Source organism: Podarcis filfolensis, assembly GCF_964270895.1.
Source record: "Podarcis filfolensis genome assembly, chromosome: 8".
NCBI classification, from domain to species: domain Eukaryota; kingdom Metazoa; phylum Chordata; class Lepidosauria; order Squamata; family Lacertidae; genus Podarcis; species Podarcis filfolensis.
The window spans coordinates 8,111,262-8,132,357 of NC_139611.1; the positions used below are offsets into that span (position 1 = coordinate 8,111,262).

The window sequence follows — 21,096 nt, forward strand, 5'->3', positions numbered from 1 at the left end:
TACTAAACCAAGTGACGCAGCTGATGCTTCACAAACCCTCAGTGAGTCAATTAGGGATTTTTCCTGCATGCGAAGACAGGCTGTGTCTTCTAAAAAAACACATATTGGTCAGCCCAAACGAAAAGCCCGCAAGAGCCTTGTTTGGTCTGAGCAGCGGCCCGTCCAGTCCAGCGTCCTGTTCTTGCAGCGGCCAATCAAGCGCCTGCCGGGAGCAGAACGGGAGTGGGAACGAGAAGAATATCCCGGTCAAGGGCAGAGGCAGCTGGAACCAGGAACAGGAGCAGATGCTTTCACTTCCCCAGGTAGGAAATCAAGGGGAGGAGGCGCGAACCATCTTCCCGACACGCGGCTTCTCCGCATTCTGCTCTGCTCGAAGAGTGCGATTTCCAAGCCCGCCTGCGAAAGGGCGCCGCTCCGCGGGGAGAGGCGGTAGCTGCGCTCCAGCGCCTCGGGATTCCCCTCCGGGTTCCCCTCCCGCGACTCTCCCCGCCGCCGGCCAATCAGGAGTCAGGGCGAGAGGAAAGGGGCACGGCGCGCGCTGTGACGTCACCCGGCCGAATCCGAGAGCGGCGACTGAAGGTGGGGAGGGGGAGGAGCAAAGAGAAGAAGAGCTTAGGAGGCGGGACACCCGCTTCCCCGCTCCGCGCGATTAACGAGCACCTTTAGGAGCCAATCGGAAGAGCGGTAGGATGAAGCGGGTCCGTTTGGCAGGTCCGCCGGCCAATAAGAGCTCGGAGCAGGCCAACCGGCGAGGCGGCGCCGTCCAATCGCGATCCGGAGGGCGGGTTAGGAAGCGCTGAGGCGGCTTCGGGATCCTGCCTGCGTTTTGTGAGGGAAACGGGTTGAGGCGGAGAAGAACAAGAAGAAGTAGTGGAAGGAGCGGACGAAGCCCGTGAGGGAAGCATTGGTGGGTATCTGCGTCCCTCGGGGGCTGGAAATGGGGCTCCTCTGCGAGGAAATGTGGGGAGGGGCGCCGGTGTTTGCGCGGTTTTAGGACCCTCTTAATGCTCCGGTTGGGAGTCGCTTCAAAATCCCTTTCAGTTTTTTTATTATTATTATTTATTAAGTATTTATTGAAATTTTCCACCTTAATACATTTAGTAAAAAAATCAAAAAAGAAAAAACAAAAAAAAATTAAAAACACATAAAGTTTACAATCCGTATTTTCAATGACATATTTCCCTGACTTCCCCACACCTCCCTTTCTTATATTCCAATTCAAATTGTTAGTTCAACAAGTTCTTATCCCCAATTTTTAACCTTTTTATATTTAATTCATTTTAGAAAAACCAATTTTAGCTTATAAACATCAATATTTGTACATCAGTGCTCATTCTTAAAACCTTTTTCTAAAGTCGACCCAATTATTATAATCTGTTTTTTAATTTGTTTTGTTATTAGTATGAAAATTGGGGAATTCGTGGAAGGGAATTTGGGTTGACTCCCTTTCAGTTTTGTTCTCTCATGTTTTCACCGTAAGGACGAAGGGCGGGCCATGCTATTGCTATTATACATATTCATATCATTTTAATAACATTTTTGAATGTTTTAATTGTGGGTTGTTGTTTCTTTACAGCAACCCCCTTATTTTGTTCTTTTCGCAAAGCGCTTTACATCAACAATATTCTGCATTGTTCTATGATGACTTTATTCTATTCATTTATTACCGTCCTTCATAGATAGGAATATAAATTAATATACCGCCCTTCATTATTTGAGGACGTCCTTCTGCCTCCCCCCCCCCAAAAAAAAACCCCAACCACTTTAACACCACTTTTAATTTCCTTGGAGAAAAAGGCGGGTTATAAATACAATAGGTATCTGTAACCCCCCTCATCCTCCTGCCCTTCTTCAGAGGGAGCTTAGGGTCGCCCCCTTTGACCCTCGCAAGATCTCTCTTCTTTTCCTACTTAGTGCATGACAGCCTCTCTCTCTCCCTTGAAGGCCCAGAACAAGAGGCTGTTTATCGGAGAACCGGTTGGCAAAGCGACTGCGCATAGGAAAGCTACAAGCTCCAGCTAAAAAGCGGGTGGAGTCTTGGCTCCAGCCCCTAATAACCGGGGAGAGTGTTTTCAACCCATTACTACAACATAATAAAATAAAAAATACGATCTCTGTATGAGGAGGGAACCCTAGGCTACAGTGGCGTAGCGTGGGTTGTCAGAACCCGGGGCAAGGCAAGTAATTTGCACCCCTAACCCGTGGATTTGCGCCCCCTAACCCGTGGATTTGCGCCCCCTAACCCCCAGATGTTGCGCCCGGTGCGGCCGGCCCCCCCTGCACCCCCCACGCTACGCCACTGCTAGGCTATGGGGTTGCTGACCCGCCAGAGGCTGCCGAGTGCGCTGCTTGTCCCTAGGTAGCGATCTGCCCTGGCTCGCCCTCTTCTTGGTTTGACACCCATGTAGTGTTGCTGTTGTAAGTTTGTCTCAGTTATATTCTGCTCAGAAGCAGATATGGTTACGGTCTCTTTATGCTCGGAACAACCCTGTAGGGTAGGCTAGGTTGAGAGGAAGTGACTGATATAAGGCTCTTCTTGGCTGAAGCTGGGATTGTGTATGGGGACTCCTTTACAGAGGAAGAAAATAGTTGGGATGAACGTGTTGGGAGTGGGATTGTCCACCCTACCCTGCTTTCAACTTGGGTGAGTCTAAGGTTGCCTCCCCCACCCCCCAACTAATCTAGAAGGGGTGATGGGGAGAAGCCCTTTTCTAGGGCAGGGGAGTTTTGATAATTACACTCTGTGTGTGATTTTTCTAAAAATGGTTTTCTGTTTCTCATATTTCTCCCCTCACCACACACAAATTGGGTGTGTATTCTTTGTTAATTTTATTTTAAAGCTTTTTTTCTGTTAGGGACCTGTCGCTGAACAATCCTAAGCATGTTTACTAAGAAGGAAGTCCCATTGTATTCAGAGGGAGTTGCTCTCTAGTAAGCATGTGTAGGATTGCAGTATTAAACTGGAAGGCAGCATCCTGTATGTTGTTAAAAGATAAGAACAGATTCTTTCTCCTGTAACTATATAGTATGTGCAAAGCACTCTTAATTGCTGTAAAATGTTGCTGTAATGAAAAATATTAAGCGTTTATATAGCACTCAGTGTGTTGTACAACAAGGCAGTAGCTATTATTATTATATTTGCCACCAAAGAAACAAACATGATGTCCAGGTTTCTCACCTCCGACTCTTGTAAGTACAGGGTGGTGATGGTGCCAGATTTCTGCTCTGTGACAGCTAGTGGCTAAACAGGCGATGATGTATTTGGGGAAGAAGTTGGGTCTGTGAGAGAGGGTTCGCATTTGGTCATCCTCTCTGGCAGAAGACCTGCATGGGGTGAATAATGATTCTACCCATACATATTGCACATCTACCAAAGATCCTGAGCATATTTAGCCCTTGAGCACACATCTCCTCTCTTTTCACAATGGTTTGAGATACCCATCTCTGAAAGTAGGTATGGGGATTATGGTTCCTGGTGGGTCTCTTGTAGTCTCCCAACTTAAAATATTTGCATTCCCAATAATTTCTTTTAAAATGTACAGGAAAGTGTCACAAAAGTACATTTTACTTTCCCCTACCCTTTTCTTTTAGTCACTGAGGATCTGATCAGTTGCCTTCACTCGAGTTCTGTACTGCTCTTTTTAGTCAGCTCGTCTCAGGTAAGCTGCCTGAGGGTTTCCTTTCAAACTGGTGTGTTTTAAAATGCATGCTACTTTTGGAAGTATCTTGTGCTTCACATTTCACAAAAGAGGACAGAGTGCCATATGACACAGTCTCCGCATCCTTCAGCATAAACACAAGGCTAGGCATGGAGGAGGAGACCTAGCTGAGGGGAGAGTGAGAGAATTCCTCATGCACCTCATAGAGTTCTAGAAGGTTCTGTGACAATGGTCCATGCAGGACTATGTTGAGTCTATGGAAAAGAACGATGGCTTTGTCAATGTTTGTGCTATTTCTAAAAAAAGAAATGTTGCCACTTTCCTTCCAACTCTGTGTGAAAGCATAAATTGGCAAGCATTGATGAGACTCACAGCTTGTGTGTGTTTCCTTTAAGCTCGTGGGCTTCAATGAGATGAAATTGGTTTCAGGGCAATTATGCTGTCAAAAGGGCTGTTTGACTGCTGCTTAAACTCTTGGGACAAGAGGGGATCCTGCTGATAAGCACTAGGGGAGCCCTCTGTGAAAGCGATTCTGAGTAGAAAGGGAATGAGTAAGCATGCTTGGGAAACAAAAAGATCGTGCCCTTTTTTATCCCCTCCTTAGTTCCTTGAACAGCAGGGCGATGGCTGCCGTGGTGGAACAGGAAAGTGAAACCCAACTCTGCAACAATTGGTAAGAAAGGAAACTTGTTTGTTTCAGTAACTGCCAACTCTGTGTGTATGCAGTTGGGTTGGCTGATTAGCTCTGTTTCAGAACCATTGCTCTAATTTATCATGTTTACTTGCTTTAATAAATAAAGCTCAGAACTTGGAAGTTGTCATCCTTGCTTAATATTTATTTGCAATTGGCATCCATTCACTGCTGCTAATGAACATGTGAAATGGAAAATTTTCAGCAGGAAAAATAATTTAAGAATTATTGTGTCCCAATCTGGGGTTGTTGTTTGTTTCTTCTCAACAAGCCACAATTGCTAGCCCATCTTAAGCAAATATTCATATTGGTTTATGGATTGTAGCTGGCTAGGGAGAAACAAATTGATCCCTGGTTTGGAAATAACAACAAATCATGGCTTTCTTATTTTCATACTTGTACTAACTGGAGTGATTGTACAGTATTCATACACATGCTGCTCCTTCATGGTAAACCACAAGAAGCCAGAAATCCTGGCTTATGGTTGTGTGAGTGCTGATGCGGATGGGGGCGGGGGCGGCGGAGAGACTGGTTATGGTGGAGGATAGGATTAGTGCAGCTGACTCAGGAGCTGGTGTGTAATTGTGGCTTTTCTCTCCTTCACTCTCTGGAGATGTGAGCTTTGTCTCCTGAGAGAACATCCCTGCTGGTCCATGAAAGGGGGAATGAACTGAATAGTGCCTGCAAAATCCCTTACTGCCATATGCTTGCTCTGTGGACTGTGGCTGCAGCTTCAGTGCCACGCAGATGGCAATATGAAGTAATACTGGTTGACCTTGCAGGGTTTGCTTGGGTTCGCTTTCTTTTAAAAAATCATTTCTTTTGCACCTTCCTCACCCAGCAGCTCTACTCCAAATGAGTGTTCTAAACCGCAAGTCCCTGTTATCTTTTGCACCTTGCCTGTTTTGTTTCCAGCAAAAAAGACATTCCCTTGGCAAACTTCACCATCCATGAGATCCATTGCAGTCGAAACATAGGGGTATGTCATATCTGCAAGGAGTCTTTCCCAAAATCAGAAATGAGGAGTCACCTGGAGCTGGAGCACACGCAGGTGACAGGCAGCCCCTTTCCCCCTTTATGCAACGGCTTCTCCCTGGTAGGCAGGTTTAATCACACACTGGTTTGTGTGTCTGTTTGTTTTTCAATCTCAGGTTGTCTGTAAGTGCAGCATGAAGATGGACAGTGGTCTTTTGCAGGAGCATCTGGTCAGTAAGCATATCATTGACTCGTCTTTACCTGATGATGCAGGGTGGGACTAACAAAAACTGCAAGGAGTGGATTATGTATGTGAGCCTTCAGGCTATTAAAATTTTTTTTAGGGCACTTGCACATGGTTCTTTGTGGAGGGCAACAGGCACAAGCAGGGGAGCTTTTCGTAAACAGAAAGAGAGTTGGTGGCATAGTGCAGGATCCAGGCTCTTCCCTACAGAGGAGAGGGGCCCAGAGATGGGCTTCAGGGCTAGCTGCTGGTATAATGGAGCTTCTTATGTGCCTATTAAGGGCTGCTTCTCTGGGTTGGCATTTTTACCAGCCTGCACTATGGCCCCACCTAGTGCTTTTTTTTCTAAAAAAAATGTTTAGGGGTACTCTCATTTTGACTCAAGAAAATCACCATTTTATATCTCCAATTGGGAAAAATAAATACAGTAAATGGACAAAAGTACAAAGATTCACAAAATGTTTAGGGGTATGTGTACCCCTGCATCCCCCCAGAAAAAAGCACTGGCCCCACCTAACTCGATATTAAAAATCCATTTCTAAAACGGAGGTTGCAAAGCAGCCATGTTTTGTGGATTGTGTAACTACACTGGTGAGATTGCAGCTCGCTCTTGGGATTTATTTTGCCATGTGTTCACCCTAATGGTCACTGGCCCCTTGCAAGTCTGATTCAGTGCCCTTGATAAACTGATGCTGGTATTCACAACAGCAAATTCAGCTCCTTTAAAGGTAAAGGGACCCCTGACCATTAGGACCAGTCGTGACCGACTCTGGGGTTGCGGCACTCATCTCGCTTTATTGGCTGAGGGAGCCGGCGTACAGCTTCCGGGTCATGTGGCCAGCATGACTACGCTGCTTCTGGTGAACCAGAGCATCGCACGGAAATGCCGTTTACCTTCCCGCTGGAGCAGTACCTATTTATCTACTTGCACTTTGACGTGATTTCGAACTGCTAGGTTGGCAGGAGCAGGGACCAAGCAACGGGAGCTCACCCCGTTGCGGGGATTTGAACTGCTGACCTTCTGATCGGCAAGTCCTAGGCTCTGTGGTTTAACCCACAGCACCACCCACATCCCTTTTGCTCCTTTACATCTTTACAGCTCCTTTACACCATCCTAATTGTGCAGGCGAGCTGCTCTTCAGGATGTTAAAACTCCATGCTTGTTCCTTCGACCTGTGCTGGCTGAGACTGATGGCCAGACAAATGCAAAGAGGTTGCTCAGACGACGACCTTATGCACAATTTCCTTGCTGTCTTACCATAGGCTACAGAGTGTCCCTTGCGCCCCGTGGCCTGCCAGCACTGTGATATTGAGCTCGCATTCAACAAACTCCAGGACCATGAGGACTACTGTGGCACTCGAACTGAGCGATGTAGCAGGTGCAGCCGCAACATTCTGCTCCGAGATCTGAAGGAGCACCCTGAGGACTGCAAGAGGGAGGCTGAGGAAGCAAGAGTCAGCCAAGCCCGGCCCTGCTTGAACTCCGAACCAGTTTTGCATAGCGTTCAGACAGTCAAGAATGTCCTCCATCAAGACAACTCTGCGCGATCCCTGCCAAGGTTGAGCCGGTTTCCTGAAAGTAGGCTATATAACTGTCTCTCGGGTGACCAGCTGCCCAGTGAGCGCAACAGAAGGAATGTTGCTCTATCACAGCCGGATCAGAATCAAGGTAATGGCAGCAAATGATCACTTTTAAAAAGAATACTTGGCATTTTACAATGTGCCCCCTCCCTCCCTCACACATTAGTGTTCAAGAGTGCATTCTCGGTTAATTGAATCTAACCTTTTTGTGTCCCTCTTCCCAGTGGCAAAAACCCTTCCAAATTTTCATGCTGTGTTCTAAATTTTATCCTCTCTGGGTATGTTTACAAGGGCAATTGGTGGATGTATCGAGGGACTGTTTAAATTCAACCAGCAGTCATTTTATTACTGCTGGAAGATCCTGCTGCTGTTTCCTGGCAGCTAGGAGGGAGAAAAGTTGGCCATGCTGGCAGTTCCGAGGTGTAATGACTTCAACCCTCTGGGGCAGAGAGACTGTTGGGTAACTTCATCATAGTTCAAGTACACATTCCAGCCAGGGACGACTCCAGGAGAGTGCAGAGGGGATGTGGTGTGTAGGGAGAATCCAGAGGATGAGCTAGGGAGGCTTGGAGGGCTGCATATGTCCCCCAGGCCTAAGGTTCCCCCCCCCCCGACTGCTGGCAGCACAATTGGTGTATTGCAGATGCTCAAATCACCTGCCTTCAGGGGGTATTGGCTCTCCTTCTCTGGCTTGCTTTCTTGAAATACAGTTTCCAGCAACCTTTTTGCATGTTCTGAAAAATGTAAGCGCATCTTTGGGTATGTTGTGCTGATCTTCTTTTTACAAATGGAAGGTCAGACAACGATCATGATGATGGTCTACCTTTGTTTCTAACATTGGTTATATTTTGTCCCATGAAGTCCACCTGGAAAAGATGACAGCCCCCATGCCTTTCGGTGGAGAGCCAGATTGCAACCTGGATTACCTGCTGGCTCTTAGCTTGCAGCAGGAAAGCAGCTCTCATGAGCACAGTGGCACACAGATCCGGAGGGATCTCTGGAAAAATATCTGCCCCGCCAGAGCTAAAGCAGCTGAGGACTTCGTTGATGCAGATGACCCTGATATCTTCTCTCAGGGTATGCTGGCACCTGCTAATAATGCTTTAAACAGGCCCAAAGGTAAGTAAACATTTGCTGTTGCTCAGAGTCATTGGTTGAGGTGCTGTGATGTCATGAAATGGTTGCAGGCTGAAACCATTAGGAGAATGTTGTAAAGGCTTTGGCTTCTGTGAGGGGTGCAAAAGTGCTGCCAAGGTTGGAAGGGGAAGACTCGAGGGCAGGAGGGGATCTCTGTTCCAGAAGGGAGAGGCGAGATTGCCTGTGTTTCGTTGGCGTAATTTTGTCTTTTAGTGCTGCTTGTAATATATATTTTTATATAACATCCCCCCCCAAAAAAAAGTATTTGTTGTGTGCTGATGTGGTTGTAAACTGCTCTCAGACTTGCCTTGAAAAATGGCATGCATATTTATTTATTTAAAAAATTGATTTTGTAGAGGTGCTGGTAGGACTTCAAGCTGAGATTTTTTTTTTACCAACTTGCCCAATCTTAAGCATTGTGGAAATTACTGTGTGAGAAATCTCTTGATTTCTGCACAGATAATGAAAATAGGGCCTTAAGTAATGGGGGTGGGGGTGGAGGGTGGAATGAGTGGAGAAGTACTGAGAATCACTTTTTTTCTGGAATGTGATGGAACTTCTTGACCTTGAGCAGAGCGAGCTTGAGTTTGTCGAAGGCTCTTGTGAAATCCCCCAACCTGAAGAATGCTCTGAGTATTCTGATCCTTCCTTCTTTTTTACTGAAGTGCCCTGAAGTAAACTTTTTGCATCAGAGAGTTAATTTACTAATGTGGCTAAATGTTTGGACTTTAGCTCTGTAGAGCTGGGCTGAGGTCTATTCTTGGCTACAGATTTGCTGGCTGACTCAAGGTAACTCATTATCAGCCAGTGGGCTTTATAAAATGGGAGGAACAGTCATCTGCCTCCTCTGTTGTTTGACAGAGAGTTGTGTTTGTACAGTGCCTTGCACATGAGTGTGACTGATAGAAATTCCAAAGAGGAGGCAGCTAGATGAGTTATATAACCTTGTCCTTCCTTGCTTTGCAGCTGAAACACTGCTGCCTTGTGAGTTTTGTGAGAAGCTGTTCCCTGAGGAAGATCTAATCCTTCATCAGGTTTTGTATATATCACATATTTTTTTCATGCTGTTAGAAGGGCGAAATTGGCAGATATGCAAATGGGGCAGGTGGTCCTTTCTTATGGCTTCCCCAGTGCACTGAAGGCAAAGTTGGGTAGTTCATGACAACTGGGCCAAAGCTATAGCTGTCATCTACTATCTGGTTTGGAAAGAGGTTTGTCTATCTGTTGCCTTGTGTTCAGGTGCCTCTTGTGATAGCATTGGTGCAACGGTTCACGAGATGGAGGAGCCAGTTTTCGTCTTGTGTTTGGATACTGTTGGACACCATTTTAAATCCAGTTGGCGGACTGAACTCCAAGCTGCCCTGATTTGGACAACTCTGAAGATACTCTTGCCCATTTTGGCACGATGGTTCCTGAGCTTGAGGACCAGATTTTGGTCTATGTTTGGATACCAACAGTTGTCCACCAAGGGTACAGTTTTCTGGCTGCAGGGAACATACTGGCAAAGTAGCACCCAGCAGGATTAAACCCTCCTAAAGTGGGTTGGGGAAGAGATGCAGTCTCTCCTTCCTCCTCTCAACCATATAGGTTTGAAAATGTAGGCGACAATATCGCAAGAGGCGTCCTAACACATAGAGAACAGTCAGACAAACCTCTTTTCAAAATATAAAGTACTGTATTATAATGACTGTGTTTTTAGTTGTCAACTGAAGTGTCATGAAACAAATCTGAGATTTTCAAAAAAGCATTCTGCGAGGCTTTCTCCCCAAATTATCTAGATTAGTAGATAATGATGCAAAATTGAAACAGCAAACTCTTGTTATGATTGGAAGCAAAAGGGGTGTGTATAATCTCATCTTTAAAAGCAGGTATTTCTGATAGTAACTGAAAAGCAGTGTCTGTTCCTGGGAGTCACCTGTCCTGTTATAGCTTTGCTGGCTGTGTCTGATATGCTTGTTTGCCTTGTGTTGTGGGGATCACTAGAAGAAGGATTTAATGTAAGTTTTCCCCCCTTCCATTTTCTATATAACAGACTGGCTGCAGTCCTGTCAGCGCTTTGGCATCCTTCAGCAAGAGAAGCTCTTTTGTCCCTCAGGCTGAGCGTCTTCAGGATCTCTGGGAACAGCTGCAGAGCAGTCAGTCTGCTGGCAACAGGGAAACCGTTCCTCTGCAGCATGACTCCTCCAGCAGCCTCATGCTCCCTTGTGAATTCTGTGGCGTCCAGCTGGAAGAAGAGATCCTCTTCCATCACCAGGTACAGAGAGCTTGCCTTGAGTTTGTCCCTTGTGGCGGGTGCGCTGCAGGCAAGCCAACTCACTCCTCCTTTGGGACGGGCCCCCAAATAACCGGCTTTGTTTATTGATCCAGGACCAGTGTGACCTGCGCCCAGCCACTGCCCCCTCAATAGGAAGAGCCCCATCACAGCAAGGGACTCCGGCTGTGGATAACTTGGAGAGAACAAGCTCGCCAGATCTGCCTAGAAGACGGATCTGGCATCAAGGTATTGTCATTGGCAAGCCAAGCAGGTTCTCCGGTTAAGAGCTCAGGAGAGTAGAGGAGGACAGCCTGCTTTGCTGCCCACAGCAGGATAGTTTTGGAAATGGGGTGTGATCCGACTTGTGTTTGCCAAAGGGCATCTGTGCACCTCATTTGCAGAGACTTGCCATTTCATTGCACTGCGGTAGAGTAATATGCAGGATTGTTTCCATTCCTGCTTATTGTGGCGCTTGGTGTATCTCTATACTTGCAGCCAATGGACATGCAACCCTTTGGATTAAAGCCCAGAGGATTAAATTTTCAAGGAGTTGATCTTGTATAGTGTGGCAGCACCTGTGCTTTGGAACATCCTGCCTAAATGATCTTAGGCAGGTGCCCTCACCGTATTGCTTTCGATGCCTGCTAAAAGCATTTATTTCAGCAAGTCTACCCAAACATATGATTTTGTTACATAGATTTGTTTTTAAAATTTTACTCTTTTTTTTAAAAAAAATCTGTTTTACTTTATTGTTTTATGTAAGTTTTTCAAGAGCTTTTGTGGATTTGTTTTTGTTTTTAATTATGCACCACCTAGATGACTCTTCAATTAAGTGCTTTATAATTCTTTCTAAGTAAAATTCTGAGTGGCTGGACAGTGTTGCTGTTCATCCTCTTCGAAGGTGAACTGTTTGTTGGCTGTCGTGCCTGGGGCAGTTTTAACATCAACTAGCCTGTGCAGCTAGTTCAGGTCATCTCTTGGGGCCAGATCCAGCCTGCTCCATATCTCTGGCCATTTCTCTCCAGCGCAGTTCCTCACTTTCTTTGTTTCCTGCTTCAGGGGAAATCTCACCTCAGTACCTTGAGGAGTTCAGGCAGCAGAAGCCTCCCTACCCCATCAGAGGGAATCCCTCCCGCAACAACTTGGCGGCTGCCAGACACATTCAGCAGGCCCCCCCCAACAACACAAGAGACGACAATCTTGGGCCTTCAGAACGAGGCAAACCCAAGGAGCTGGGTATTGGTGGTGGTCGTGGAAGAGTGCTGAGTGACCATGCAGCTGCCCCCCTCCCCACCAGGCGCTGTCCCTTCACTGTCTCTCCTAGTGGCTATGTGCCCAGCTTCCCTGTCACAGTTCCAGCTCGGCCCAGGTAGATGCTGGTTGCTTGAGGAAGGGGCTCTTTATCTTGTTATCAAGCTACAAATCTGTTTCTTGCCTGTAGGTTAATGGCAGAACCAAATTCTCTGTAGCGCAGAACTTCCTGGTGTGAATCTCCTCCCATTGGCAGGACCATGTGGACGTAGTGGTGTCTGAGTCCTTCCTGTTCCCCACTAACTGGTCTTGAGGGGAGCTGTGCTCTAACTTCTGTGCAGCATCCTGGGCTTCCTCTGAAAATACTTTGTGGGGGCTTTTGCTCAGGTGGTTTTTGACTGGAGGCAGTAGCAGCTCCTCTGTGATCTCTGGAAGAGGATGCTGGTTCTTATTAAAGACTTTCTTGTTACACTCTGCACTTCACTGATGTGCTGCTCTTGACCATTAATTCTGTTTGGTAGATTTGTAGTTTTGCTTTGTTACAAAATCCTAAAACAAATCTTGAACTACTCTGGGAGAGTTGAATCCTGAAAGTCACGTTACAAACCTTTTAATAAAGTTGCTTAATAATGTTGAAGTGAAGGAAGTTTTAGATTCCAATGGCAAATGTTGCCTTACCTCTTTCTCTCTCCCCCCTTGCTCCCACAGCTTGAGAAGAGAAGGTGTCAGGAGTCCTGCTAGCCCTTCCCGTTACAACAACACCAAGGTAAGAACTGTGGCGGGCTCCAGTTCTCTCTTCAGGCTCATGGTTCTCTGCGAGTTCAAATAATCAAAACTCCTGCGCTGACGCACATGCATTTTTAGGGCTGTCACCCCAACCCCAAATAAATCATAGGTTGCATTCCTAAGGTGGAAGCAAAAACCAGAGGTACTTCAACTGCCTCATCCCAAAGGCCCCTGTTGGCCTCTCATCAACAGGGCAGAAAATTGTTGCCATTTCCCTCCCATTGATAATTATGGGAGGGAAATCAGAGGGAGAGATGGAGGCTGGCTCCTGAGCGGCTCTAAATCTCTGCCAGGGTTGGGAGTGTGTTGGGCTATTGAGTTAGCTTTGGAGCCAAGCTCTTCCCTAGTTGTCCTTCTCCTTGGTCCTGTCTGCATCTGTTCTGAGACCAGTTGGCAGAGTTAGGGGTTTCTATAGGGGCTGAGAGGAGAGAGTCAACATCAGTGAGGAAGATCCAACATATCCTACGGGCTGTATCATTGCAGTCCTAGTTGATCAAATTAGTTAAAATCAATTGCTTGTTTCTACATAAATGCACATACAGTGGTACCTCGGGTTACATATGCTTCAGGTTACAGACTCCACTAACCCAGAAATAGTACCTCAGGTTAAGAACTTTGCTTCAGGATGGGAACAGAAATTGTGCTCCAGCAGCGCGGCAGCAGCAGGAGGCCCCATTAGCTAAAGTGGTGCTTCAGGTTAAGAACAGTTTCAGGTTAAGAACGGACCTCCGGAATGAATTAAGTACTTAACCCGAGGTACCACTGTACAAGTAGGACAAGAAAAAGCATACTTTGTTTCAGAGGTTATATTTTTGAATGCTGTGTGCCATTTTAGAGGCATTCCTTGCTGTGTGAATGTGAAGAGTGCCTCTCTTAAGCAAAAAGGAATGAAAGTGCCCTTTTAGTGTGTTAAAGCTTTTTCTATCAAAGTCTGCAGCCACGTATTCTGCATCTCGAAGTCTTGAAGGGGGCACTGAAGCTATCTTGTCTTTCAATCATCTGGCTTCTGTGGTCATTCCAACACTGGACCCATGCGCTCAATCATACCTTTGCAACTATGAGGCTCAAACTTGCTCATTTTTAAAACGCAAGTTGAGATCTGTGCCATCATACCTTACTTTCTGTATGATTTTTCTGGACTCCCATAGAACCAGGACATGGCTGTGCATATGCTTTGAAGTTTGAGCTGTAGTTCTGACAAGGCAATGCCACAGAACTTCTGAATGGGGAGGAAAATTCTAGTTGATTGCAGATTGCTCTGTCTCCTCCTTGCTGCCCAGATACTGCCCTCCTTCAATTCCTGCCATTCTGTTTTGCAGGTGAAACCGTGGCAAGCTGAATCGGACTACCCGGACAAAGAGCAATAGGGAAAGGGCCTTCCCCGGGCAAGTGGGTTTGCCTTTGCTTCTGTCCCCTCATAAGGTCTGGCTGCAGTAGGGCTGGTTTCAGTGTGACACTGATTTAGCAGTGGGGGCTGGGGGAGAGGGATAGGGAGGTGGGTGATCATAACCACAGCTGCAGGCCAGAGAAGTGGTGGCAGGAACCCTTCTCTCCTGATTTAGGGCTGCTTTTTAAAAATGTGCAATGTCCTTGTGCTCTGAGCTAAGGGCCAGGGTGTGTGTCTGTAGGGGGGGGGGTGTCAGATTCAAATGTGTCCTATAGTCAAAACAACTGAGCTGAGAGTCTTGTAGAAGTTCTGCTTAAAATGCTCAGCCTTGAGGTGTTGTCCGTGTGCAGCGCTGTTAATGACACATGGGATTGTGTGTTTTAGACTTGTGGCTGGCCTAGCAGCTACCAGGCAAGGCCTTGTGGGGAAGCCTGGGTTGGTTGCTGCTTTGGCTTAAGCTCAACTTATTGGGCTTCTTAACCTGTACTTTTGGTGCTCTAACTGCACTTGGCAATCTATTTCCCCAGTCAGGAGTGTGTAATCAAATGGGAGGAGGAAGAAACACAGGGAAAAGCCATAACATTTCATTATTCTGCCACTGTGTGTGTGTATATAGCCTATCTTTAATACCAGAAGTGCCCAGTTTCATTTCTGTAAAAACAACAACAACAACAAAACCAAGACAGGCTTCTGTTCTTTCTCTTTATGCTAATTATTCTGCTATACTGGAGACTGTCTCAAATTTCTTGTAATAAACTTTGTATATCGTCGTTCTTGCGTCCTGTGCGGTAGCAGAGTTTTTGTCATCCTCCACCTGTTTTAACTCTGCTTCAAAATATACTGAATAGATTGAGATTTGAACTCAAAACCAATTCCCCCCCCCCAAAGTACCATTTTGTTAGATGACACATATGGAAATATAAAGGAGGAGCAGTTTCTCAAACTGCAGCAGTCCCTGCTGTGTCCTCATGTGACCCACTGCTCCATCACTTGCCGTCCAGAGGGGCGTATGGTCTCTGCCCGAGTTACTTCATTTAACAAGCACCCTTGAAATGGTGGGCTGGGCTCCTTACCATTGTGCACTTGAAAATTCGGAAGTTTGGGAAGGGAAAATCACCACTGTTCTCTTTACAGTAATCCCACAGTTTACGCATATCTAACTTGTGAGCATTCAGATTTATACACTTGGCAAAAAAATTGAAAAGTGGGTGGGTGTCGGGGGGATGACTGCCTCTCCCCCTGCACATATATCCAGCCACATTGCAGGAGGGGTCGTGCTGGGTGCTGCTGTGCCAGGGCTACTTGTGCTCACCTCTCCTGTGCTATAATAATAATAATCAGAATTTACAGTGGTACCTCGGGTTAAGAACTTAATTTGTTCTGGAGGTCTGTTCTTAACCTGAAGCACCATTTTAGCTAATGGGGCCTCCTGCTGTGCCGCTGGAGCACGATTTCTGTTCTCATCCTGAAGCAAAGTTCTTAGCCCGAGGTACTGTTTCTGGGTTAGCGGAGTCTGTAACCTAAAGCGTCTCGGGTTAAGAACTTTGCTTCAGGATGAGAACAGAAATCGTGCTCCGGCGGCACAGCGGCAGCAGCAGGAGGCCCCATTAGCTAAAGTGGTGCTTCAGGTTAAGAACAGTTTCAGGTTAAGATCAGACCTCCGGAAGGAATTAAGTTCTTAACCTGAGGTGCCAATGTATTAAATACAATAGTCTACTTTTGTCCCCCAATACACCAGAGCTCAGTGGTGGTTAGTTCCCTGCCATCACCTCCCACACCACAGCTGCTGCCGCCTCTACTGCATTATGGGAAGTAGCGGCCTGAACCACATGCACCTCACTTGCAGAAGTCAGTTTGGGGAGGTGGTGGCATCAGCAGGTTCAAGCTGCCGTGTTGTTTCAAAATGGTGTCCAAACAGAGCCCCAAACTCACTCCTTGATCTTGGTAAAAAACAACAACAAACCACACAAAATAGGGCAATGATATTCCTACGTTGCAGGGGGGTTGGACTAGATGACCCTCCGAATCCCTTCTGATCCTACAATTCTATGAGAACTGCCAAAATCCCCTCATCTACAGAGCCCTGGCTGTGAGATAGTGGAGGATGCAAAAAGGACGGTAGAAAAACAGAATAGCTGCTCCTGCTAGCACTGAAGGCTATAATAGCTCTGCTCACTGCTTAGACTGCTCTATTAATGCAGCTAAAGATCACCTTGAACTCCCTCTGGAAGAACTCAGTGGGTACATGAAAAGTCTAGTAACAGAATTCAAAGTATGACAGAGCCTTGGCAGTAGTTAGTTAAAGATCTTCGCGCACTCTGTAATTATTTTCAGTAGCCAAATGACAAAAGGCAGCCCAGCTCTAGTCTCTGCTCTCAGCAACTAGCTTGCCATTTTGGCACATATTATGTGTTGCAAAGGGCTTCAAGGTGGATTTAGCAAATGCCCAGCCTCTCCTTTCTTGACTTCATAGGGACTGGTCCAGTTAAGTTTGTACAGATACGTAAACAGTTATCACAATCAACACTGCTGCTTTGAAAGCCTGCACAAAAGAACTGGGTGGGAAGTTTGTTGTTCTGCCCCTTTAGGCATTCTGGTTCCAGTGATTCCTAGCGCCTGGTGAAGGTCAGCGGAAGCCTGTGTCGCACAAACATGCTCTAGGCCCAGCTGATCAAATATAAAGCAGCTTTAAGGACACTTCCACCAAAAGTAAGCATTTATTAAATACAAGAAAAGCCAAAGAGACTTCTGAAAAACAAGTGGCAACTAACCTTGCAATGTTATTTCCAGGGGCAAAGCACTGTGGTGGGTTTACGGAGGAAAGCTAAGGTTGTATCTGATATAGTTGAGAAGGGACAACAGTTCTAAGGGGAGACCTTCGCAGTAGAATCGAGGTGTGGAAAGCAGAGAATAAATTAACAAAAAAAAAAAAAAAAAGGCAAACAAAACACACTTGTCAGCTTGGTAGCTCATCTCCCTTGGGCAGAAGAAGGAACTTGGGAGCCCCTTCTGCACAAGAGGAATGGCATCCCTTGGCTCACTTTTCCCTTTTGTACAAAATATTTACACGTTTGCTGTAATTAAATACAAATTAAAAACTACAGTGCTTTAAACCCATCTCCAAATGAGCCAGAGATCAGGCAGCCTGCAATTTGTCATCTCAAGTAGTTTTAACTTTCTGTAGGTGAATGCAGCTTGGAGGTCACAGGGTTGCTGTTTCCAGGCAAAATATTAAGGAGCAGACAAGTAGTAAGATTTCCCTTTTAGCCTGGATATTTCATACCTGACCAAGAGCACTTAAAACAGGTTAACAGTGTGTAATAAATAGCAAAACAGATGCCTCAACATAAGCTTAAATGCCTCAACATCCATATTCTCTGCTGTTGTTAGGACAGCTTTACATTCGGAATGAATATTCAAGTTAAAAATAAAAAGTCACAACCCAGAGTATTTAGTGAGAGACACTCTTACTGCAGACTATATAGTCAATGTTCGTACAGTGAACAAGAACCAGTTTGATGGGTTCAGGAAGTCCAGGGCAGATTTCTTTGCCACTTGCTCAGTCTTAGCAGCACCCTTTAACTTGTCCCTACCTGCTCTTCCAAAATAGGAATCCACAACGCAGATGAAGGGCTTAAGATTTGGATACAAAATGTTCCCAAACAGAAACTCCATTTACGCCGGGCAGGGTGTAAACACCATGGAGGACATTTTGTTTTGTTAAATGCAACCATAAATAGTTGGAATAAATATACATCAAGTCACTTTACAGCACACATGCTTCTGGGCCGAGGGGTGGAGACTCCCAACGTCCCTACGTCCTCAAGGAGGAAGCAGCAGGAACGGCAGCAACAGCTTCCTCATATTCACAGCTGGCAACAGAAAGGCCTGTGAGGTATTTGACTGAGCGAGAAGTTCCCTTAAGAGAAAGCTGGGCAATTCAAAACAAAACCAAACCAGCCAGATTTGGGTGAAGCTCAGCCCAGCATGTCCTTCACGCGACATTTGTTTTTCATCTGAACGCATTGTGCCCACTTTGGCCAGAAAATGGGCAAGGCTCAAGAGCTGAAAGTGATACCTAAACAGGTGTAAGTTCTTCTTCTCTGACAATGGAAGTTGGAAGCCAATATCTAGCTCTAAAAACAGTCACACTCTTCCTTTCACACTCTTCCCCGAGCTCCTTCCACACACCATGCAGCCCAAATAATTACCAGTATTCACAGTTATATACAATAAATACAGCTGTTCCGTTGCTACAGGCAAGCAAAATTATTCTGACTCTTGTCTCCCGCCAGGCCCTAGCTTACAGCTTGCAAAATTGTGGGGGAGGCTTTCGCAGGCCAAGAAAACAAGATTTAGAACCAAGTACTGGCACTTAAATTCCTACATAGCACTGCATCTTGGGTTTGAAGGCAACCCGGAAATGGATCAATCCAGCAACACTACCTTCATCAGGACCCACAACACTTCATATTAGTAAAGGGGGGGGGGAATGTGTCTGCTTGATGGGTCTTGAGGCAGGGTGCACCTTGCAATAGGCCCATTCCACCCAGCTCCGCTCTTGTGTAGCTCCCTTTGTGTAGGAACCCAGTGGAAAGCCCAATGAAGCAAAAAAGAAAGCCACAAAACAGCAAGACAGAGCGGATCGTGCCTGTAGCTTTCCCAAGAAAGAGTAAAACATTACCTCGGAAGTCAGACGCTTCTCATTTCCCCCACTTTCTGGATGCAACATTTTAGTAATAATAATTTCCGAATGATCATTTCTGAGTACAAAAATGTCGCAGTGCGTCCACTGGCTTTGCTAACTGTAGAAAGCCAAGGGGCAGGGCCGGTGGATTTTAGCCACTGAACCATGTCTGTGTGTGTGCAAAAGAGTAATTCATACTTGTGGTGTGATGGAACCCAGAAACTTGTTTCTACAGAGCCTCTCTTTAATGAAACGTGTGAATTAACAGGATCCCCGCCACCAAAACCTGGAGGTGTGAAATGCTCTGAAGTTGCCACCTGCATCTCTTGCAGGAAGGGAAGATTTTCAGTCATTGCCCCAGTGAGGATTCTGTTATGTGTCAATGGCTTCCATGCGGCAGCCACTGCATTTTTGCACTCAGAAATGATTGCGAGGAGAACTCTGCGCTGAAAGCTTCGTTAACTTCCCATTCAGTGATTAGCACTCTTCTAATTATGAAAGAAAGGTAAGGATCTCAAGGTTTGTGAACATCAGTCTGTGTACTAAACTTACCCTAGAAATATTTCACAAACAAGACAACCCATCCACCACAAAAGCCTACAAGTATGAAATGGAAGCCTCCCTGCAAGTGCCATTGCAGAGGCAAAGGTTTGGAGGAAAGAATCAGCCTTCAACTCTCGCCTTGTCGCCGTTCGGTGTCAATTTTCAGCTGGGCAGGAGCCTCTTCCAAGGACTTCTGCAAAGACGCCCATTGCCTAAAGATGTGCAGCAGCTCAGCCGCTGAGAGGGTCTTCGCGGTAGTGGATGGCGTACCGGAGTTTATCCAGCATTATCTCCAGGGAGGAGTATTGAGGAAGTTTGATCATGAACATGCAGGTTTCAACACGAATGTAGCGCGAGTCTGGGGAACCTACAAAGAACCGCAGAAAAGAAGAAGCAGTTAAATCTGCTCCCATAGGCAAGAGCTTTTTTCATTCTTAGCAGCTCTTGGTACCTTTAAGACATTCATTCTAAACTCTGAAACCAGAAAACAAAGAGATCTGGAGGGAAACTAGGGCAAATATATGGCAACTCCCATATATAAATGATGCTTCAACACCTGAGCTGGAGAAGAACTTTGTGTATTTGCTTTTTCTCGTCTTCCCTCCCTCTGCCCCTTTCTTCTCTTGCATTGTGTGTCTTGCCTTTCTGTCAATTTATATACCACTTTCCTGATGAAACATCAAGGAAGTTTACAAACACAGCAAAGCAAATCATTGCCCCCAAAAGTCAAGAAGAGTTTCACTCCCATTTGCTTCCGTTGCTTTGAAAGTCAAAGTGATGTCAGAAACATAATCTGATCTCATCGCAACATTTCGGGATGTTCGCTTGTCTGTCAACTTAGTCCTCAGCTTGGTGAGGTTCGGTAAAAATACTCATTTCCCCAAAGGTGCAGACAAAGCTCTTTCAGAGCCCAGTGGCCCATTCACCTGCAGTGCCATCCGGAGGTGCAATTTTCATGGGGTACGGAGGGACATGCGCAGTGTCTGGTCCGCCATCTTTGCAGGGACAGGTGAAGGGGATGCGCTCCTGGTTGCAGGCAAATTTGATGAACTTGCAGAGCTCCTCCTGTGTGAACATCTCTAGCGCCCCCCAGAAAAACTCAATGTGCTGGTCGGTCTCCATCAGTCCCACTTGGTACATGGTATGTGCCTGCCCACCACAAGAGACAAAGGGGGAGAGGGAGAAGAGTTACGACCCAAGGGGGAGAAGTTCCTGAGGACCCCAAACCTTATGGCTCTTTCCCCCCCACCAAGCTTTCGGAATGATTCTGGCTCATTTCCTCCCTCTGCTACTAGAATCATAGCATTGATTCTCGATGGTCACCTCCAGGCTTGACTACTGTAATTCGCTCTACGTGGGGCTGCCCTTGAAGCTGTCCCAGACTCCAGCGGGTGCAGAATGCTGCAGCGAGGCTCCTCACGGGGTCTCTGCCATGGGAGCATATTCACCCAGTGCTTTTCAAGCTGCACTGGCTCCCGGTGGAGTACAGGGTCAGATTTAAGGTGCTGCTTTTGACCTTTAAACCCCTTCACGGCCTAGGACCCTCGTATCTACGGGACCACCTCTCCTGATATACCCCACGGAGAGCCTCAAGGTCCATAAATAGCAACACCCTAGTGGTTCTGGGCCCTAAGGAAGTTAGATTGGCTTCAACCAGAGCCAGGGCCTTTTCAACACTGGCTCCAATCTGGTGGAACGCTCTGTCTCATGAGACCAAGGCCCTGCAGGATCTGATCTCTTTCCGCAGGGCCTGTAAGACAGAGTTGTTCCACCTGGCCTTTGGCTCAGAATCAGTTTGATTCCCTCTCCCTTTTTCTTTTTCCTTTCTCCTCCTGCGATGAGATTGCTCCCTAATTGTTTTAATGTTGTATCTTAATCTTTTAAATTGTATTTTAATCAAC

At 46.3% G+C, this 21,096-nt stretch overlaps 2 protein-coding genes across 8 annotated transcripts in view; one reads left to right on the forward strand and one right to left on the reverse strand.

Moving 5' to 3' along the window:
* The first annotated feature begins 165 nt into the window (after window positions 1-165).
* TRAFD1 (TRAF-type zinc finger domain containing 1) lies at window positions 166-14,735 on the forward strand. Of its 2 annotated transcripts, none has more exons than XM_083629462.1 (13): window positions 166-302; window positions 3,592-3,659; window positions 4,264-4,332; window positions 5,266-5,401; window positions 5,502-5,555; window positions 6,833-7,238; window positions 8,012-8,269; window positions 9,254-9,321; window positions 10,320-10,541; window positions 10,655-10,787; window positions 11,601-11,910; window positions 12,501-12,558; window positions 13,898-14,735. In XM_083629462.1, the coding sequence occupies exons 3-13, from the start codon at window positions 4,283-4,285 to the stop codon at window positions 13,943-13,945; spliced, it is 1,743 nt and encodes a 580-aa protein (XP_083485588.1). In that variant the 5' UTR covers window positions 166-302; window positions 3,592-3,659; window positions 4,264-4,282; the 3' UTR covers window positions 13,946-14,735. The 2 variants fall into 2 exon arrangements, with proteins under 2 accessions (XP_083485588.1, XP_083485587.1); XM_083629461.1 differs by having other exon boundaries at window positions 302-907.
* Window positions 14,736-16,663: 1,928 nt separating this feature from the next.
* The window catches only part of HECTD4 (HECT domain E3 ubiquitin protein ligase 4), a 121,655-nt gene continuing 117,222 nt past the window's right edge, over window positions 16,664-21,096 (reverse strand). For all 6 annotated transcript variants that reach the window (XM_083629147.1, XM_083629144.1, XM_083629146.1 and 3 more), the window contains exons 75-76: window positions 20,122-20,344; window positions 16,664-19,562 (exon numbers count right to left, since the gene is read on the reverse strand). In XM_083629147.1, the coding sequence (XP_083485273.1) occupies window positions 19,426-19,562; window positions 20,122-20,344 (360 nt within the window). In that variant the 3' untranslated portion in view covers window positions 16,664-19,425. The remainder of the gene's footprint in view (window positions 19,563-20,121; window positions 20,345-21,096) is intronic.